Raw genomic sequence first — 21359 nt, 5'->3', positions numbered from 1 at the left:
GTGCATAATAATAATAATAATAATATTATCATTAAAATAATAAAAATATAAGTTACTAAAAATGGCTAAATTTAAATGACTAAGAATTGCTACTATTGTATTGTTGTATTACTACTACTATTAATAATAGTAATTAAATTAAGAGCATGCCTTCACTTTCTTGTTTTCAAACACTAAGCCATCAAGCTTTTATTTTGGCGGAAAACTGCAGGGAGACTTTCGAGCTTCTCTTTTACTGACAGTAGATTCATAAAAGATTCACATCACGAGTTAAATATAAGACGGAAGCCGCAGAAAGTTCACTAACGTGTTTCTGTCTTGCTGAGGACTCTGGCTTTCATCGACCGGCTGTACTTACATTAAGGCTGTGGTTATAATTCCAGATTTTCATCCGAGAGATGTTGAAGTTCAGCGTTCGCTCCACGTTCCTGATGACGAAATACAGCTGGACCGGGGCGTGGAAGGGACACGCCCACATGTGACGCTCTTTGGTGGTCTAAAAGCACACGCTTATGGTAATTATTTGCGTTAAATAGTATCTTTGCTCCACTATAGTGTGTTTTGCCTCACTTACTTTGGTTTTTCCATTGACGAGGGCAGCTAGATTCCCGGGATGCTCCGTGTTGCGAATGTCCAGGTCATGCGGAGACACGTAGAGCTTGCGATTTTGCGGACAGAAGAACTGAACCTCAGTGAGCCCCACCTGACCTGGGTGACCCCAGTTTGAGAGGATCTCCATGGTAACGTAAAGAGTGGGCGTCACCTGCAGGGACGCTTCCCTCCGCTGTCGGCCAATCAGAGAAGACTTAGTCACGTAAAGACGTACTAGAGGTTTTTCCGCTGTTATTCGTAGCTCGCCCGTCTAGCGTAGAGTGCACGTGAACTCAGATATACTCACAGTTAGAGTGAAGCTGCTGCTGTCAGGAACATCAGACCGATCGTCGGCATCAATCCGCTCGAGAGCCTTTAACAAACACTTCTGCTGCCTGAGAGAGATGGAGAAAAAGCGTTAAACATAGCGTTAAAACTGTTTAAAAATAGAGCCATTTAATTGCATGCCACAGTTTATCATTTCAATAAATATTAGAATTGTGTTTGATCGTTTTTGGGTTTTATTTATTGTACATTTACACTACACCGCATTTACAAATTCGGGGGAGGTATGTTTATTTTTTATGGAATTAATATTTCTAATTATGGCGATGCAAAAGCAGAGTAGAGACACTTCTAGAGAGATTTTTTTTTTTAATATATTTTTCTATTAAAATAAATTGTTGTTTTTCAGAAACTCTATTAATCAAATAATCCTGAAAAATAAAATGTAGTTTCTTTCCTTTTTACAAATAAATACTCAGCAGCACATTAATAATAAAATTAATAATTAATTTTTTTTTGTATAATGTGTGTGTGTTCTGTGCATATACAAGTACACGCATATGCAGTATATATTTTGAACACATTTATGTCTATATTTATATTGATTTAATATAAAAATCTATTAATATATAAACATAACCTATTTTTATGAAATAAATATATAAATATATATATATAAATATATAAACATATATATATATAATATATATATATATATATATATATATATATATAAAATATATAAATATATATATAAATATATAAATATATATATAAATATATAAATATATATATAAATATATATATAAATATATAAAATATATATATATAAATATATAAATAAATATAAATAAATATATAAATAAATATATAAATATAAATATATATATATATAAATATATATATATATATATAATATATATATATATATAAATATATATATATATATAAATATATATATATATATAAATATATATATATATAAATATATATATATATATATATATATATATATATATATATATATATATATATATATATATATATATATACATACACACACACACACGCTTTAGGAGAGTATACCTTGGTTCCATGAGAGCGATTCTCCGCATCGCTCTGACAACCCGATACTGATCGTCATCATCATCATCATCATCTTCCTCCTCGTCCTTCTAAAAAAAACACATCTTAATTAGGCTACATTATCTATTTATGTGCGAGTATGACCATGCATTTGCTGTAACTGAGCTGTCGGTGTAAATGAAGCTGTACCGGCGCGTGCCGAGTCGTGCTCTTCTCCTGCCGGAGAGCACGCAGTGGAGAGTTTTCTCTCTGCAGGGCCCGAAACACGCCGGCAGCCCTTTCCTCTGGATCTCGCTCCTCCTGCGTCTTACGAGCCGCAGACAGGGGGCGCTCTAGACGACTGTTTGGCCCTAGACGACAAATCATACGTTGTGGCTCGTCTCCACATGAGCGCTACGGTACGGCTATCCCCAATGAAACACACACGGTATATAGCTTATCTATATGCACTTCATGTACATATTTCTCTCTAAACTGTTAATGAAGCGTAAGCTGTAGAAGAAGTGTGACTGGCACATACGTGACTCCTGTCTGCTACCAGATGTTCTCTCCGTCTGTCTCCTGACTGTAACTGGTTTGGTAGGGATGTACGACTCCACATCGTCCTTTCGTTTAGCTGAGAGAGAGTGTTCAATCTTTCGTCCACCTGCACAAAAAACTAAATTGTTCATTATGTTGAGAAATGAAGAACAGAACGTTACAATTTGGGAGAAAATTGTGTATAATATAATTATTTTTTAAAAATCCAATTTATATATATATTATTTTATATTATTATTATTTTTTTAAGTATTATTTCTTTTTTTAAGTTTTTTTATTTGTTTGTATATATATATATATATATATATATATATATATATATATATATATATATATATATATATATATATATATAATGCAATATTTATAATATTATATATTTATAACAATATTGATATATAATATAATATAATATATATATATATATATATATATATATATATATATATATATATATATATATATATATATATATATATATATATAATAAAAAAAACAAATAAAAAAGTTCTTAAAAATAAAAAAATAATACTATTAAAAAAACAAAACAAGTATTTATGAAAGCATACTTTGAGAGTGCGGTCAGAAAGCATTACCTTGCGAGGAGGGGCTGAATTCCAGCATGATGAGGTCACCACGGCTGAGCTGCTTGCTGATTGGCTGGCTTGTGGGTTGGGCAGGAAGTGTGAGGTCAGGGAGGCTGTCGCTGCTTTCCTCTCTCTCGATCTGCTCCTCGATCCATTCCTCCTCCGACTCCTCTCCAGCCGAGTCTCGAGTGCTGCGTCTGACGCTCACCTCCAGGCTGCGTCGCAGAGCCTTAAACACAAACGCAGGTCAAGCTGATGAAGGAAGCGCTATTTTTTGCACATAATTTTTTGGGTGAACAAAAGAAGAGCAACGCAGCGTTTTGTGTATATCCTCCGGCGTGCTTGTATCAGTGACACTTCCTCCGTACCTTGACCTGGTGAGCGTTCAGAAGAACCCTGTTGACAGGCTCCGGCTCACTGCGTGACCTCAGGGCGGCAGAGCGTGACGCTTTACTGCTGTCGTGAGCAGACTGACAGACAAACAAGGTTTTACAGTGGTTATAACTGATCTGGAGAACCAAATGGCACACTAAGTACTATTTCTCAAAGAAAGTAGTATGTAGCATATGCAATGGACACAGTTTTCTCACAGCATCCCACAATGCAGTGTGCTAGAGACTCATTATATGTTCAGACTGTCAAAAAGACATTTTCACACCTCCTTGTGAAATATTGCAAATTCGGAAATTGTTTTTTTGGGGTTTTTTTATGGCAATGCTCATAAAATGGAATTTGGTGCTATTAAAATAGCTTAAAAATAAATCAAGCCATTATTGCTATAATTCTTAACATCTGAAGAATTATTGCATGCATGAAAAAACAATAAATAATTTTTAAATATAAAACGAAAACCAAAAAATGGATAAAAAAACAAAACAAAAAAAAAAAAAACATTTACAATGAGAAAATGTAAACGATAAATTGAAAAATAAAATTAATAAAATGTTGCATATTCTCTGGCCAGTAAAGATATCAAGAGGTAAAAATTAAATTAATTAATTAATTAATATATATATATATATATATATATATATATATATATATATATATGTTATTTTTTTACTTTTTTTATATATATATTTAAATATAAATGTTAATGTTTTTAAATTCAGAACTAATTTATTATATGGCAATGCTCATAATGCAAAAATGAATTCATGTCTTTTCAAAAAATACCCAGCTACATTCAAATAAACTTAAAATGACTAAAAATACTAAATAATTAAAATACTAAAAAATAAGAATCACAGTTGTTAGGTGGAGCTGGAAGTTGGAGCTTATAATTAACATCTAGATTGGCCAGAATGGAGCACTGGTAATTACGGTAAGTCTGAAAAAAATGCCACATTATTCCTGAGAAAAGACATATTCCCACCTCCATATCTGTGCTCTTGTACGGCTCAAAGTCATCAGAGTATCCGTGCTCTGGTGAAATCTTCACTTTTTTCCCTTTCTCAGTGCAGATGTGCAGAGATTCCTACAGCAATGTGCATAAAGTTAAAATGCAGTGCCATACTGAAGAAACAGAAAGGGAACAAATTAAGTTCATTTAGAGTAGAGAGTGAGTGATGAAGTCATCAGCAGTGGCTGGACAGTGTGTGTGTGTGTGTGTGTGTGTGTGTGTGTGTGTGTGTGTGTGTGTGTGTGTGTGTGTGTGTGTGTACCTGCACCCATCGGCGTCTCTGTGCTTTCTCAGGCGCCGTGTGGCTCCTCTGGTTCTGTCGATCGGCCCCACACTTCTCTCCGCTCTCTCTGGACGAATCTACACGAACAGGGCCGCTTTATTTCGTTCAGACGTGACAGGAAGCCAGCGCTCGTGCGTCGTGTGGGGTGTTTACCTGCGGTGTGTGTGTTTCTCTGCGCCGGTGGATGGGCCGCTACCGAAGGCTGGATGGTTCTCCTGCCGGATCGGCTGTTCTGAGGAGCGTTAGCGGTGCTGACATGAGCGCCGTTGAGGTACAGATTGAAGCCCTGCTCCAAAAGCTCCAACTCCGCCTGATGAGGGTCCTTCTTCTGCAGTCTTCTCAATGCCCTGGAGAAAAGGTAAAACACACACACAGACACACACACACACACAGACACACACGCACACACAGACAGACACAGACAGACACAGACAGACACACACAGACAGACAGACACACAGACAGACAGACACACAGACAGACAGACACACACACAGACAGACACACACACACACACAGACAGACAGACACACACACAGACAGACAGACACACACACAGACAGACAGACACACACACAGACAGACACACACACAGACAGACACACACACACACAGACAGACAGACACACACACAGACAGACAGACACACACACAGACACACACAGACAGACAGACACACAGACAGACACACACACAGACAGACACACACACAGACAGACACACACACAGACAGACACACACACAGACAGACAGACAGACACACACACAGACAGACAGACACACACACAGACACACAGACACACACACACAGACAGACACACACACAGACAGACACACACACACAGACAGACACACACACAGACAGACACACACACAGACAGACAGACACAGACAGACAGACACACACACAGACAGACAGACAGACAGACAGACAGACACACAGACACGCATTTAAAACAGTCACGCTGCTTCATATTTTCATACATTTGTTTTTCAGTATTCTTTGAGGGAACAGAAAGTTCAAGAGCAGCATTTATCTGCGACAGAAATCTTTTGCAACATTATAAATGTTCTTACTGATCATTTTAAGTATTCATTTCTTTATAAATTAATCATTTACAGCTATAATTGCAAACAAAGAAACCCTAGCATGATAATAATTAAATACTGTATAAATATAAAATTGTATACGAAACATTTTTGTGCAGGACTAGAATATCTAGTCTAACCAGAGCAGCAGCAAACAGCCTCGCCACTAAATGTCATTACTTATTTTAGAGAATTATATTAGAAAACAATCACTGGTATTAATATATTACTAATGCTATTAGATTTTATGAAGTATATACATATTTTTTTTGCATGCAGATTTCTCCATGCAATCCAACAGAGAATTCATCTTTGGGAGTCATCGGGTGCAAGATTTCGTTTCGCGGGCAGCTGCTTATTCACGAGCGGCAGTTTGAGTTTCACTCCAGCCAATCAGAGCGGCTCATTAGCGGGTCCAGTCTCGTCGGAGCGTCCCACGGGCGAGCGGCGTTCGCATGCGAGTCCCGCCGCGCTCGTAACAGTAGCCATGTCCATCAACCCGAGCTCGCGCGGTTAACCTATTTTTGCGTTATCTGACCTGTGTTTGTACGTTTGTGTTCGGCGTGTCATCAAACCTGTTTTTGTGCTGCAGGTCGATTAAATATTCATCCAGCTTCTCCTCGGCCGAGGAGCGTTTCCCTCCCCTGCTCCTCCTGAGCTCCTGCAGACACAAACACAAACTCTCGGTCAATCTGAGCGGTGTGAGAGGTTACACAAAGCTACACAGAGGTGACAGGCTGTTCAGTTGACAATTATAATCTTTTAGCAATTCTGTGGATGCAAAAATATATATGCAATATATGTAGAAATAATGACAGGTTTACTCTCAAATTTGGACTTTTCTTTAAGTCTTTAAAGCTATATTTCACCCGCAAACGTCCATAATGCATAATAACGCTTCGTCCATGTAACCGACGGACTGGAGTGTATTGTTGTGATGCATTTATCGGCTGTTTGGACAAATTCGTTTGGATTATACGCAGATGTCGCGAGAGACAGACACGAAAGAAGAGAGGCAGATGTGAGAGGCGGGATCTTACTGTTTTTCAATCACAGCATCTGGATACTAGAGAGGAGCGCGAGGACGGGAGAGCAGAGAGGAAAGAGGAAAAAGAAGAGAACGTGTAAGTAAGGTTTACAGCTTTGCTCTCGAACGGGAAGAAGATTATTTCAATACACAGCCTGTGTGTTTCTGTCAGGCCTCCACTGCACATGACACATCCAATCACAATTCAGCAAGGTAAAATCAGAGTAAATCACTGGATTGATGCTGTAACAGATCTATGTGACCATATCAACTCAAGACTTTTTTTTAAAATACCCTTATTTTATTGTCATTTTTAGATTATTGTATGAGTTTATATATTCATAAAAAAAAAAAAAAAAATAAATTATATATATATATATATATATATATATATATATATATATATATATATATATATATATATATACACACACACACAGTTTTATTATGTTTATCATAACATTTTTTGGCTTTGTTCCTCCACTTTTAACATACACGTTTCTGCTAATTCTGCATAGTTTATTTTCTGTTGACAATAATAAAAAAAAAACCCTGGCCTGAACATGTTGTTTCTAGTTTATTTCCAGCATACAGTCTTATATAAAACGACAACAACGATGCTTTACAATTACTGCTCGGGTAAACAAAAGAAAAACTTTATTAGATTTAAATGAGCTGCTGCGGAAAAAAGGCAAAAACTGCTAAAACGAATCAAACAGCATATTATACTAGAAAAAGCGAGACACTAGTTAACGCTACACGAATTACTAATTAATACTATATTACTTAAAACAGCTTTATTGATTGTGTATATCTGCACAGTACGCACGTAAACTGATAAAGCGATCAGATGTTATACAGATGTTTGTGATGATAATTAGCCTCTCTGCTAACAACACACACAAACCCCCTTCCGCTATTAAACCCCACTGCGTAAATCCTCATAATAACTCCGGCATTAATTCCTACACGCCCTGAAACGTGTGTGTTGAATAATAAAAGCTGTCAACTTACAGTCCATGACATTTCTCAGCCGAAATCGCCCTTCTGTTTGCGGCAGGAGCGTCTGCGTGTTGTCGCGTTCGGCGAAGGCTAGTAACCAGGGGAAATGCTGACCAATCGCAGCGCGTTCTCCAAACACGTTCCCCGCCCATCTAACTGTAACTACGAGGAATTGACCAATTACAGCGCGCTAATGGAAAACGGGCCTGCCCCACGGGGACGGAGCGCAGACACGCTAGCCAATCACAGCACGGCATTGAGGCACATCAAGGGATCGATTGGAAATAAAGGCGTTCTTGTTTTCGATAGGATTTACATTACAAGTTTCATAAAACAACGCATTTGAATATGCTGAAATACAGTTGCATCATATAAAACAACTGTATTCTATAATATGATATTTTAAACACTTTTAAATATGCAAACCGGTCAAAAAAGGCGAATATTAATGCAAAAATATATGGCTGTCATACAATATATTGAGTTTATAATACTTTTCAGTAAGTTTATAAATGCCCTGTTTTGATTTAAATTATTATTATTATTATTTTTAATCGTTGTCACCAGTAGCCTACTATTGTGGGGTCTGTTGATGCATATTTGTGCACATAAAACACTAATGAACCATTCCTTTTGAGCACTGAAATAGAGAAAATGAGGGAAAAAAACATAATAATTTAATTATAATTATTATAATTTCAGCTCTTTTTAAGGATTGAGAGCTATCCCACGCAAAAAAATAAAAAATACTAATTTATAGTAAATACGTTATTATTGAAAAACATACTATTGTAAAGTATGTAAATTAATTGTTGAATTTTACCACAACTTATTATTAATATTTCACGGTACAATACACCAAAGCTTACTGTAGTAAAAACTGAAGTATACTACAGCATTTATTACACTTAATCAGTTCACTATAATTAATACTACATTACTATAAATTAAGTATTTTTAACTTTCATGAGTTCAGTGTTTTTAACCATCTTTAAAATGTTAATATTACCGTACTTGTTTCTGTTTAAGAATACATTGATAATAAAATGATGTCACTTCCTAGTGGCTGATGTCAAAAAGGAAATAGCTTTCGAAGACTAACAAAACATTAGATGCACACAGCACACGTTACTTTATAAAGTAAACTAACTAATAAGCATTAGAGTGTTTCTTAATAAATGGCCATCTTTTCATTAAATGGCACAAAGGCGAATGAAGTTAACTGATATATTGCAACGATATATATCCCATCAATAAAAAAATATATATACACTACTTAATCTAATGCAACATATGTAATAAGAGCATTAAAAATAATGCAAATAAAAATGTCTGATTTTAAAATAAATCACTCCACAGATCCGTATCACTTTTGGTCAGATGATACATTAAACATCAAATAAATAAAAAAATAAATAAATAAATCTTTCACAAATCTAATGGAAAGTGAACAGTACAAAAAGACGCTAAAAAGTTCAATGCTGAACACATTTTTATTCATTATAAACTGTATCATTTATATAAAACCAGACACAAAAGACTGAAATGAAATCACTTTGAATTAAAAAAAAATAATAATAATAATAATGTAAACTGTAAAATAAAAGTAAAAGCTCACAGCAGACATCCAACTGCAAATGAATCTCTCTCCCACTCGCTCACACACTCCCGCAAACACATCTGACCACTGAGAATATATGAGGATCGCAGAACCAATGAGAGCGTCCGAGCAGACGCCAACGAGAACAAGAAAATCAAGTCAGAAATGATTAGGGAAGCACGTGAGAAATGAGGTTCTGGGGGCTTCAGGACCAGAAGAACCACTACATACCCCTCGACAAAAACAACCGTTAAAACACGTCCCCTGCAGCGTTAATGCTGGCATGTGTGTGTGTGTGTGTGTGTGTGTGTGTGTGTTTGACCTCGGTAGGCAGCTGACAGAATTCCCTTTTCTTTGGCGTGTTGGTCGATCCCAAAATATTAGCACGAGGAAACCAATCCAGATGAAATGTGAACGTTAAAACGAACTAAAACGAGCAACGGCAATAACTTAAATAAAAGTGCTTTTAAAAAAAACAAATTAGTTTAGAGCCCTTTCGTTAAAACAAAAAGTCCGAGAGCGCACCGGGGCGCCCGACGCGGTAAGACCGGGAACATTTCATAACGATAATCATATGGGAGTCAGAAATCGGGATGGAGAGTGACGGGCTCAGAAACACCGGCGCGCGTCATCGTCCAGGATTCACCGCCATCCCAGAGGCTCCGCCCTCAAGACCCCGGCCGCTCGCAGTCCGTCTCGGCGGAGGCGTCCGACTGTTCCCTCCGCCGCCTTTCCGTCTCCCACTCCACGAAGGAGTCGAACAGGCTGGGCCAGGCCTCGTCCTCGCTGTAGTTGCTGAGGTCCTGGCCGATGCTCTGCGTGAAGTTCAGAAACATGTTCCAGGTGTCGCGCGAGATGCCACGCACGCCGCACGGATTCTCCGACAGGAAGTCCAGCCAGTGCTCCAGCAGCGGCGGCGTGTCCAGCGTGAAGACGAGCCGCCACAGAGCGATGGCGATGGAGCGCTGCAGCGAGCGCTGGCCCTGCTCGGCGTCCAGCCCGAACTGGAAGGTGAAGCGGTACAGATCTTTGAAACTCTCTTCTCCACGGGACTCCTCTAGCAGCACGGAGAACCGAGAGCAGATCCCCGGGATACTGTCGGCCTGGATCGCCTTACAGCCGTCCACAAACTCCCTCCTGAGACACACACAGTGGAAACAGTATTTATACACGGGCCAAAGATGTCCGCAAGAAACTCACAAAAGCATGCAGTGCAAGTAAAGCGTCTCATTTTAAGCTTTCAAATCAGTTTTTAGTCATTCAGAATTCATAAAGCATGCTTATTTTGTGTTTACTTGTATAGCGCATTTAAAAACAACTCACGTTGACCAAAGTGCTTTCCAGTAAAAGCACATATAAAACAAACTTGATGAACATAGAAACGATATTACATGAACACACTGATCTTGACATCATAAGAGCGTGCATCGCACATTATTTTGTCTCAAAAAGCCTGCCTTTACAACAGAGTCAAGCATTTTAGCTCCGAGGCAAAAACCGCTCCCAGGTTTCTTCCGCGCTTTTGGAAATTTGAGACAATAGGTTACAAATAGAGGTAAAATGGAGCCACATATCAAGCCTTCTGTTTTGATTGTAAAAAAAAATTGTGTCAAACTTAATCTCACGTCATTAGATCACCTGACTCTCAACAATCACCTGCACTGACAGGAAGACGGACTTATCTGCATAAAAATGGTATGATATATCGTACTCATGACAGATAAAACCAAGAGGAAGCATATATAAAGAAAATAAAATGGGTCCCAGAATGGATCCCTGGGGCCAACTGAACTACAGAACATCTATCTTTGAAGCAAGAGCAAAACCATTTGAGAGCATTTCTCTGAATCGATTTAAAAGGATGTCACGATCAATCGCGTCAAATGCTGTCGTGAGGTCAGGAAGAATCCAAGTGGAACTCTTTCCTGGATCAAGAGCGATATCAAGCGCTATATTTTGCTCTGAAACCACACTGAAGTTTATCCGAAACTGCATTTTTGCTTAAGAACAAGACGAGCGGAGAATAAACAGCCGTCTCTAACACTGTGGATGGAGAAAGGAGCCTGGAAACGGCTTTTCAGGGTGTTTTAGGTAAGATTGAACTGTAGCTTTGGTTAGGTTTCTGTTAATAACACTCACAGCGTCTGGGCCTACAACATCTAAAACTTGAGAAAAATCCCAGATCCCAGAGCAAATCACATTTTTTTAAATTACAACCAATTAGTATCTGGAGTGAAAGTAATTCATCTTTTAATGTGTCATAAAAGTGCATGACAAGATTTACATTTTAGTGATTCATTTTAATAAAATCACGGAAAATGTGCTTGGCTCAGAAAAACAAAAACGCATTTAATTTAAACAGAAAACCCACATATATAAGGGCTGTCAAAAAAAAAAATAAAAAATTTAATTAATCGAATTAATCACATATTACATTTGGCTATGAAAAAAACTCCCGAAAGATTATTTAAAGCTCTTTGTGTTAAATGAGAAAGTATCATGTAGACATAGTATATGGTCTGGCGTTATATAAGGTGGCCTTAACAACGACATACTAGTGTACTAATAAGTGTACTTACTCTGCACGTATTTGTTTTTACATTGTATCTTATTTATATTTTGGAAAGTAATAGGTATTGACCTTAAGCCACTCTTAAACCCACTTCTACCGCTCAATCCGAAATAAGTTTTTGTTTATGCGTGTGTGTGTGTGTGTGTATTTATTTGTGTATATAAATGCACGCGTGCATGTATATATTTCAGAAAGTTTATATATTAAATATTTATATTTAGAATAAATTATATGAATGAACTATATACACGAAAAAATATATTAAATGTGTAAATGTTTAATATTTTCTTTGCATATACATGATAAATATGCACAGTACACACGCATATACTATGCTCACGAAACGTTTATTTTGGATGTGATTAATCAGAACAAATCGTTGCCCAGAATTAATTAAAACTATGCTGCTCAACTGTTTTTAACATTGATGATAAATCAAAAAAGATTTCTTGAGCAGCATATATTGGAATAATTTCTGAAGGATTGTGTTACACTGAAGACTGAATAAGGAATAAATTACAATATAAAATATATTCAAATGGAAAACACATGGAAGAATTCCACATTTTTGATCAAACAAATGCATGGTTATCGTTATTATTGATGTACTTTCTCATGCATTTTTCCCCCCTGTATCGCCCAAAACGACCCTCACGTGGTAAAAATGCTTCTTTTTAAACGAAGCCTGAAGACCCTACCTGCGGCCCGTGACGAACTGACCTTGTAAACTTGCACATGGTAGCAGCCTGGAACCTCCACGCCAGCACCAGCACTCTGAACTCGGCCGGGTCGACGCACAGGTCGTTGCAGAAGCGCTCCATCCCCTCCTCCAGGATGGCGTCCTCGTGCTCGTCCTTGTAAGACGAGAACAGCTCGTCGATGCGGGCGAGCGACAGTCCCTCCCCGTCCTGCGCGCTATGCTCCCGCCGCACGTCCGCCGAGACCGCCGGGGCCGTGCTGCCCTCCACCGTCACCTCGGACACTTTGGTGCCGTTGAATATGACGTCGGCGGAGGACTTGGCCACTTCCTCCTTGTGTGCTCCGCCCGTTCCTCCGCCGCCGCCGCCGCCTTTTTTCCCGTGCGATTTCCCAGCATCCTTTTCGCCGCTTTTACTGCCCAGAGAGGATGTGGGGTTTTTACATTTAGTCACGCACTGCCCCATGTCTCTCTCGCTCTCGTTGCCGTATCGCTGGTCCCGTCCGCGTCCTCTCTCGGAGGTCTTCCCCTCAGGTCCAGACGGCCCCTGCTAGACGCCGCTGCTCTGGCTGACGGTCAGCAGTCACCATGCCCTAAAGAGTCAGAGAACCAAGCGGAGACTCACTTACGAGGTACGGGATCAATTGCACTAAAGTTTGTGATCACACGTGCTTTTTTTTGCGAAAAATAAAGCGCTGGTGGCGTCTGTTAGAAAAAAGCAGCCGAGAGCATCTTTTGTTGCTATAGCAACAGTGCGGCGTGCCTCAGAAATGGCCCAAAAAGGCGTAAAAAGTTGTTTTTTTGTAATTAACGGGGAAGAAAATGTCAATTTTACGACGTCCCTTGTGCATCGAGACTAGCACAATCACTTTACCTATCGGCGGAGTCTCCATTTTTTTTAATCTTGTTGCTATGGAAACGACAGGGCGCTTGACATAAGGTGCGAATAAAAAAAGAATAAAAATTCTATAACGGTGCGACATGTTATCACAACACATAATTCAGTTTCTATTTTAATGCATTTTAAAATATTATTTATTCCTATTATGCAAAGCTGATTTTTTTTCCCCAGCGTCACGGAAGCGATTTAACACGCTGATTTTAGTGCAGTCAAAAGAAAATGTAAAAATCCAAACGTCACGTTACTCGACCAGTCAGCCCCGTTCTTGACCCCGAGTTAAAACGGCAAGTCAAAGAACGACCGTGAAGGCTTTTCTCAACCCTTTTCAAGCCGCTTCCAAAGAACGACGAGGATCAGATGAATCAGTACGGAGCGTGCTTCGTTCCTCTTCTCCAGGTTCCCTACACGAACCCGAGTTTCACTTCCTCCCTATTCTGAACTTGTGATTAAATTTTAAATTCCGCTTGTCTTTTTTGGAAAAGCAGATGCATTGAATCATCTATGAATCTCATCCGGCCGAACAAAGGAAGCCAGTAAGGCAGAGCGTGGGGACTCGCACGCTGCCCGTGAATCAGAGGCAGGGCAGGATGTTAACTAACCAGTGTGGTGAAATCTATTCATTGTGGTCGCTGAACTAGTAATCGGAGTATAATGGCACGTGTAACGATCCTTTCGCCCACTGCTCTGATTGGCTGCATTAGACAGGCTTCCACAACAATCGTAGTTAAAAACTGTGTTACTGACCCGGCTGAACGTCAAGGGATCCTAACTGAAGTTCTCAGAATAACACAATAATAATGAGCCGTCTGTGTCTTCAGAGGAATGAGAACAACGCGGCTCCATAACTCATCGTGTGGGTTTCTTTGTTTCTGGCCTTTGTTTGATATTAAGTAAAACTGATTTATTTTTCTTGAGAGCCGCGGGACGCAGCTTGCTTATGAGCTTTAAAAAAAAAAAAAAAAAAAAAAAAAAGAAAGCGTTTCATTGTAACAAACTACAAACGCATCAAGTATGAAATATTGCCGTAATCATTTATGAGAGGAATTCATTACAAAAGGCTCTCGATGATGTGTTGAATTATAACCTTTGACTAACAATATCCTCTGTGAAAATATCTCACAAGTACTGTAATTATTTTATTATATATATATATATATATATATATATATATATATATATATATATATATATATATATATATATATATATATATATATATATATATTTTTTTTTTTTTTTTTTTTTTTTTTGCAAATTATAAAGCATTTATAAAGAATTATAACGAGACAGCATTTTAAGAGGGCCCTTACAAAAATTATATTTCAAGTATATTTGCATCATATTAATAATTAAAATTAATTTTTATATTCATTAAGTTTTATTTGTTTTTATTTGTTTTGAATTTATATATAATATACACATATAAGACATAATTCTAGAATATTACAGAGTATATCAAAATCTAAATTCATAAAACACTTGTTATTGAAATTATTGTTTTCTATGCGTTTTATGTTATTTGGAACAATTAATTATTTATTATTACATTTATTTCTTGTACAGAACAAATGTAGGCAAGAGAGACTATTTACAAAATTATAAAGTGCAACATTCACTTAATATTTGATATATTTTATCTAGAATTCAGAGATATAAGGACAGCATTTTATGAAAGAACGTGTACAATTAGTGCAGTCAAACAATTAATCGCATTACAAAATAAAAGTCTTTATTTTATGTGTGTGTGTGTATATGTGTCTGTGTGTATGTGTATATGTGTGTGTGTGTGTGTGTATATGTGTGTATATATATATATATATATATATATATATATATATATATATATATATGTGTGTGTGTGTGTGTGTGTGTGTGTGTGTGTATATATATATATATTCACTTATAAACTATGAATATAGTGAAAATATTTCTTGTGCATTTATATATATACACACACACACACACAACATACATACATAATATATATATACACATATCATGTAAACATACTTTTATTTTGGATGCGATTAATAGTTTGACAGCTATACATACAATATTATAAAGCAGACTATTTACTTTATAATAATGCATTTACACAATATATATTACAAATAGAGGACATTGCTAAAAGAGAAAAAAGAGGACACGTCGCTCTTAAAATGCTGCTGAAACGTTCATTCAAACATTATTTCCTCTGAATGAAGCGTGACCCTTATGCTAGCAGATGTACTGGTGACATGTAAGTTAACCTTAACAGCCGGTCTCTATGGCTGCAGCACGGACCAATCAGCAGCCGGCAGCAGAGCGAGGCGCTTTATAACGAGCATCACCATGGCTCGGGACACACACGTGTGGCGTGGTAGTACGGGACACACAGACTCACCCAAATCCCCGAGCGCTGAACCGACGTGTCATCTGAGGAAACTCCATGGAGACGGCGGGAACATCCGCTAGCCTGAGCGCAAGCAAAACCAAAGAGCCGTTAGGAAACGATCTGCGGCACCTCGGTCCCCCGACGCGCACACACACACACACACCCGATCACAAGACTGCTAACCAACTAACCAACCAACCCTCAACACAATACCCACGAGGTAACCTAAATAAAACAGGGCAGAAGGGAGCCGGGTTACATCAGAGGTGTTGGGTTGCCGGTGCGAGCGATGCCACGATTAAATGACACAGAACCTGACAGGGGTCATCGCCGCAGCGACGCGCGCTTGATGGGGTCAAAGGTCAAGAGCGAGAACAAATTCACATTTGTGGCTTTGATGACGAACGCCCCGCCGCATTTACCTCGTGTGAGAGGATACGAGGAAACTTGACCGGACTGTGAAAACCGGCTATAACGTACAAGAAATGTTAGGAATATAGTCATTTGATATTTATTGATGCGCTACGTCATATGTAGCAGTGCTGTATGATGTGTATATTCACTTACATGCCACTCCAAAGCACTTTAAATACATCTATACAAAACTAGACTAACACCACAGTCATGTCCCCTAAAACTGAGGTGATGCACTGATGCCCAGAATAGCATTATTTTGTGATTTACACCATGAAAAAAAACTGTTTATATTATTATTCGGAAAATAGTTTCTAATAAGATAGATTGTTTTTTTTCCTACTTGTATTATTTATTATAACCACCGTAAAATTAAATGTTTATTTAGAGATTTTTTTCTTTGTTTTAATCTTCATTTCACACTTTATTTACAATTGTTTAGATATTTTTTATTAATCTTCATGTCTTCATTTCAGATTTCATTTGCTAATTTAAATTTTTATTTCGATTTATTTTTATTTTAATCCTCATTTCACACTTTATTTACTAATTTCAAATTTTTATATATATATATATATATATATATATATATATAATTCTTCACGTCTTCATTTCACACCTCATTTAATAATTTGACATTTTTATTTACAGACTTATTTTTTATTTTTTATTTTAATCTTCATGTCATTTCACACTTCATTTAATAATTTCTAACTTTTATTTATACATTTATTTTTTATTGTTTTTATTTTAATCTTCATGTATTCATTTCAGTCTAACATCATTATTTCAACAGAATTTTTATTAGTTTATAATGTACTTTTTTATTTTACAGAGGTTGTCTTAACTTTCCAGTTTGAGCACTTCAAAGAATACCATGGTTAAACCACAGTAAAACATGGTAACACCACAGTACTTCTTTTTAAGTCAGAATAACTCATGATTAATATCAATTTATGACAGATGTATTATATTACATGTCAGTTTCAAATAAATTATTTACATATAAACAACATTAGCATGAAGTCAGTTGTGTACTTGGTTGTGTACTATTATTCATAAAACCGATGCTTTCACACAGATGCTGTCTATCTAGTCAGCATTTTTTGGACACAGACAAACGCAGCCTTTTAACCATCTTGAACAAAGTATACACACACCATTATTAGGCAACCTCTCTCTCTATATATAAATACATATACACGCAGCGTTTTAGGTCTCATAAACAATATTTGATTCGGATAAAGCTGTCTATGTAAGCAACTCACTGGATTTGAGCCACAGCCAAGAGGCTCTATCAGTATAAATGAGAAACTTTTCCTTTAAATGTACGATTAACTGTCCCGTGTATATAGCAAAAACACCAAATAAATAAGTAATAAATGAGCTCTAGAATCATACTGGTAGTTCTGCTATTTTAATGTGCGAGTACTGAAGCAATGAGTGTGACAGTTGAAGTCTTTTAAAGAGCTGATCTCATGTTAGCAGCTTAGCTGGTTAGCTTCGGATGAGGCTGGTTAATTTATACACACTAAACTTCATTTAAACTCCAAAATGTCTGCACGTTGTTGTCAGAAAGGCAGCAGAGCTGTGGAGTGAAGGTGTTTTGTGGCGATTTACCTGTGGAAAGATGAGGAAACGGGTCGGAATCAGCGCATCTCTGCTGTCGTGCTAAAGCTAAAGCTAATCCCACCCTCCAGCCGAACCGGATCGGTTCTGAAATCTGTTTGTGTAAGCTGGAGAAGAGCTTCTCTGCGTGCGCTTCTGGTGCTCTTTGGGTCAATATACGATCATAGTTGACAATCCCCCCGCATCACTTCCTACAGACCCGAACCGAACCGAGCCCGCGCTGATCCGAGCCGGCTCCGGTAAAAAAAAAAACCCTCCGACTTTAGCAGCTATCACACTCCTCCTGATCGCTGCCGGGGGTCTGAAAGGATCGCGACGGACTGGATGCGAGCGCACGGAACCACACAGACGCGAATCGGCCGCTGATTGATCGCAGTTTCTCTTTTTGTTTGGGTTCGAGAAGGTCTGCGCAAAAGCCGCGCAGCAACGGCTCCCCCAAACATCCCGCGGACCTCCGTCTGCGCAGCGCGAGCGCGTCAGGGACTCGTTCGAGACAAAACCCTGCGCGGTTCGGGACGTCGTCGCTCGCGAGCACGTGGACGCCGGAGTGCGGAAATGCTGAGATGCTCACATAAGCCGTATTGATCTAATCACGCATAGGTAATGTGTATTTGATCAGGAAGTTGAGCTGAAGAGCAGCTAGAATACTACGAAATGAAGCGAAAAGGCTGTAATAACTATTATGTACGTTAGATAATTAGCAAATCATATTGACATCTAGTTAACACAGAGGTCACGCAATCTGTCACACGCACGCAATACTGCAGATCTCTGTATCACAGAAATAGTTTTTGTATATATGAATATTTTATACTGAATAATGAGTATTATTTAAACTTAATTATATAGGGAGACAATTAAAGATCCATCTATTAATCATTAATGTTATATATATATATATATATATATATATGTGTGTGTGTGTGTGTGTGTGTGTGTGTTTTAATCCTATTATTTTACATTGCATAATCATAGTATATTCTGTATTTACAAAGACAGATATTTGTTATTGTCAATTAACAAGATGCATAACTCTTGGATTTTTTTTTGCATGAACAGCTAACTCAAAATCATGATTTTTATTGTGCCAGCTGTAATTGTTTAGTAATTTTTACTTAATCAAAACGAAAAATTGTTCAAATGAACTCCTCATATATAAATGTATAATATTTTCTTTTGCATTCTTAAAAAAAAATAAAAATAAAAATAAATAAATATATATATATATATATATATATATATATATATATATATTTTTTTTTTTTTTTTTTTTTTTAGAAATTATAGAAATTACATTATAGAAAGTCCGATTCATATATTTGCTGTATTGTTGTGACTGGTGTTCACAGGTGGTCCGGATGTCTCGTTCAGATGTGCTGTCTCTCTACAGGACAGTCCTGCGTCTCGCACGCAGCTGGACAGCACGATCTGCTCTTCCACACGACACTGACGCCGAGAGGAAATATATCGCTCAGGAGGCTCGAACCCTCTTCAGACAGAACCAGCAGGTGTGGACTGACCCCAGATCAGCAGATGAGCCGCAGGTCTCGTATCTGTCGTGATCTCTCACGTCCTCTCTCCGTTACAGATAACAGACCCAGAGTCCATCAAGAGATGCATTGAAGAGTGTGAAGCTCGGATAGAGATAGGTGAGCATTACTGCGATTTAAAGGTTTTTTTCCATGAATCATTTTCAGATTTTTCAGATGATTGTTTTCTGTTTTCCGTGTCAGGGCTGCATTATAGGAACCCCTATCCTAGACCAGTAAGTATCTCTACATATTATTATAAGGAATACTAAGATTAGTATATTTGTAAATAAAAACTGTCTGTAACATTTCTCGCAGATTGCGCAGAATACACTTAGAATTGAGATACAACCTCAGAAATATGAAAACAAAAAGACAGAATTGAGAGAAAAATCTGCCTTTTTACATTTTTATTCCATTGAGGAAACAAAGAAAACACGCAGTTTGCAAGAAACAAGCTTCCATAGATGTTCCACGAAGGCTTTGTGGTGTGTTCTTTTGAGTTTGGAGTGAAAACATGCTTGTTTCCTGACGTTCCTGTGAGAATGTTTGCTATATCTTCTCTCTCAGACGTATCTTCCTCCGATGGGTCTGGCCACTCAGAAAGGCAGAAAGCTGCGAGCTCAGCAGAAACTGAGGAAACAAGCCAAGCCAGTGTACCTGCAGTCTCACGACGAGACCTGACACACACACACACACACACTGTACAGACACCACTATACTGAGCATTCAGAAGAACCCCCGAACATTACAAATTCTTGTCTGTTCCTGTTATTTCTAGCTAGAAGGATAACATCATGAAACAAATCATAGTGGAGTTATTCTTCAAAGCATGATGAATGTTATATTAGGGATAGTTCTATCACTGTTTACTCGCCGCCATGTTTTTCCAGACCTGTATGGGTTTCTTTCCTGTTATATTGAGCAATGTGGGTAACCTAAGAGCTGCTGGTGCCCGTTGACTTCATCAGTGGTGGTTATTTTCATAAAAATATCATCTTCTGCAGATGAAAGGTTTGGAACAACATGAGGGCGAATAAATCTCGAACCATCCCTTTAATGTGAGCTGTTTTGTTTGCCGCTACGGTTTATTTATTATATTTGTCATATATTGCATGGCATAAAAGCCTCAGTTAATGTTGCATTCAAAGTATCTATCTGCATTAAAGTGTATTATTTCTCATGTCATTCTTTTCACGTGTTGAACTGACACCTTTGCACATTTAAGTGGCATCGAAGTCATGTTAACATGCATCCTTGTTTTATTCAATTAAATTGTAGTAAACGTAACTTGTATTTTATCATTGTTTGGCGTGCCGTGAACGCATAAAGACTCTCAGTTGTCTAGTTGGCACAGGCAGGCGACGCCGCGGTTGATCCAGTGTTTCTGGGGTTTGTCTGAGGGCAGCTCGATGGACAGCACGTAGTTTGTGGAGTGACCAGTGGTGGACAGAGTCCCACGCCTGGCGCTGGTCTTGTACACGGGGCACACGTAAACGCTCTCGTGCAGGAAGCCGGCGCTCTCTCCGGGCTTCAGCCAGATTACGGGCAGCGAGTCGAAGAGGACTTTAGGAACGGACTCACCGATAACCGTGCGCTCTCGATCCCAGCGAGCTCCTTCCAGGAAAAGCCCACGAACGTACGCGCCATCCCCCGGCTTCTGCTCCATGCGAGTTTCCTGTTCGCAGACCTAAAAGAGGAGCGCGTTATTATACACATAATAGCTTTTTTATTAAGCAAGGACGTATATA

At 38.0% G+C, this 21359-nt stretch overlaps 4 protein-coding genes and 3 gene segments (V, D, J or C); 3 read left to right on the top strand and 4 right to left on the bottom strand.

Moving 5' to 3' along the window:
• Positions 1-7993, bottom strand: part of LOC122329667 (katanin-interacting protein) — an 18595-nt gene extending 10602 nt beyond the window's left edge. Inside the window, 13 exon segments of the mRNA XM_043226106.1 lie at positions 359-496; positions 575-784; positions 899-986; positions 1963-2048; positions 2152-2312; positions 2483-2608; positions 3099-3318; positions 3458-3559; positions 4465-4566; positions 4754-4851; positions 4928-5121; positions 6439-6524; positions 7905-7993. Of these exon segments, the coding sequence (XP_043082041.1) occupies positions 359-496; positions 575-784; positions 899-986; positions 1963-2048; positions 2152-2312; positions 2483-2608; positions 3099-3318; positions 3458-3559; positions 4465-4566; positions 4754-4851; positions 4928-5121; positions 6439-6524; positions 7905-7916 (1623 nt within the window). The 5' untranslated portion in view covers positions 7917-7993.
• LOC122329698 overlaps positions 1-21359 on the top strand; it is a 610329-nt gene that overhangs the window by 41584 nt on the left and 547386 nt on the right.
• The window catches only part of LOC122329697, a 601685-nt gene that overhangs the window by 39166 nt on the left and 541160 nt on the right, over positions 1-21359 (top strand).
• LOC122329696 overlaps positions 1-21359 on the bottom strand; it is a 603783-nt gene that overhangs the window by 43782 nt on the left and 538642 nt on the right.
• dcun1d3 (defective in cullin neddylation 1 domain containing 3) lies at positions 9959-18458 on the bottom strand. The gene is made up of 4 exons (XM_043226157.1): positions 18071-18458; positions 16046-16117; positions 12785-13354; positions 9959-10629 (listed from the first exon to the last, which is right to left on the bottom strand). The coding sequence occupies exons 3-4, from the start codon at positions 13225-13227 to the stop codon at positions 10161-10163; spliced, it is 912 nt and encodes a 303-aa protein (XP_043082092.1). The 5' UTR covers positions 13228-13354; positions 16046-16117; positions 18071-18458; the 3' UTR covers positions 9959-10160.
• lyrm1 (LYR motif containing 1) lies at positions 18534-20898 on the top strand. 2 transcript variants are annotated; one of them, XM_043226169.1, is made up of 5 exons: positions 18534-18679; positions 19429-19587; positions 19668-19728; positions 19813-19844; positions 20032-20898. In XM_043226169.1, the coding sequence occupies exons 2-5, from the start codon at positions 19438-19440 to the stop codon at positions 20119-20121; spliced, it is 333 nt and encodes a 110-aa protein (XP_043082104.1). In that variant the 5' UTR covers positions 18534-18679; positions 19429-19437; the 3' UTR covers positions 20122-20898. The 2 variants fall into 2 exon arrangements, with proteins under 2 accessions (XP_043082104.1, XP_043082103.1); XM_043226168.1 differs by having other exon boundaries at positions 18537-18679; positions 20179-20898.
• dnah3 (dynein axonemal heavy chain 3) overlaps positions 20004-21359 on the bottom strand; it is a 34779-nt gene continuing 33423 nt past the window's right edge. Inside the window, exon 61 of the mRNA XM_043226087.1 lies at positions 20004-21298. Within this exon, the coding sequence (XP_043082022.1) occupies positions 20945-21298 (354 nt within the window). The 3' untranslated portion in view covers positions 20004-20944. The remainder of the gene's footprint in view (positions 21299-21359) is intronic.

Source organism: Puntigrus tetrazona, chromosome 24 (assembly GCF_018831695.1).
Source record: "Puntigrus tetrazona isolate hp1 chromosome 24, ASM1883169v1, whole genome shotgun sequence".
NCBI lineage: Eukaryota > Metazoa > Chordata > Actinopteri > Cypriniformes > Cyprinidae > Puntigrus > Puntigrus tetrazona.
This window is presented reverse-complemented; position numbering and strand designations above follow the sequence as displayed.

Coding starts and splice junctions, on each gene's coding strand:
- dcun1d3 (XM_043226157.1), bottom strand. CDS start 13,227: ATGGGGCAGTGCGTGACTAAATGTAAAAACCCCACATCCTCTCTGGGC. Junction 10,630..12,784: donor ACCATGTGCAAGTTTACAAG/GTCAGTTCGTCA, acceptor TGTGTGTCTCAG/GAGGGAGTTTGTGGACGGCT.
- lyrm1 (XM_043226168.1), top strand. CDS start 19,438: ATGTCTCGTTCAGATGTGCTGTCTCTCTACAGGACAGTCCTGCGTCTC. Junction 19,588..19,667: donor TCTTCAGACAGAACCAGCAG/GTGTGGACTGAC, acceptor TCTCCGTTACAG/ATAACAGACCCAGAGTCCAT. Junction 19,729..19,812: donor TGAAGCTCGGATAGAGATAG/GTGAGCATTACT, acceptor TTTCCGTGTCAG/GGCTGCATTATAGGAACCCC.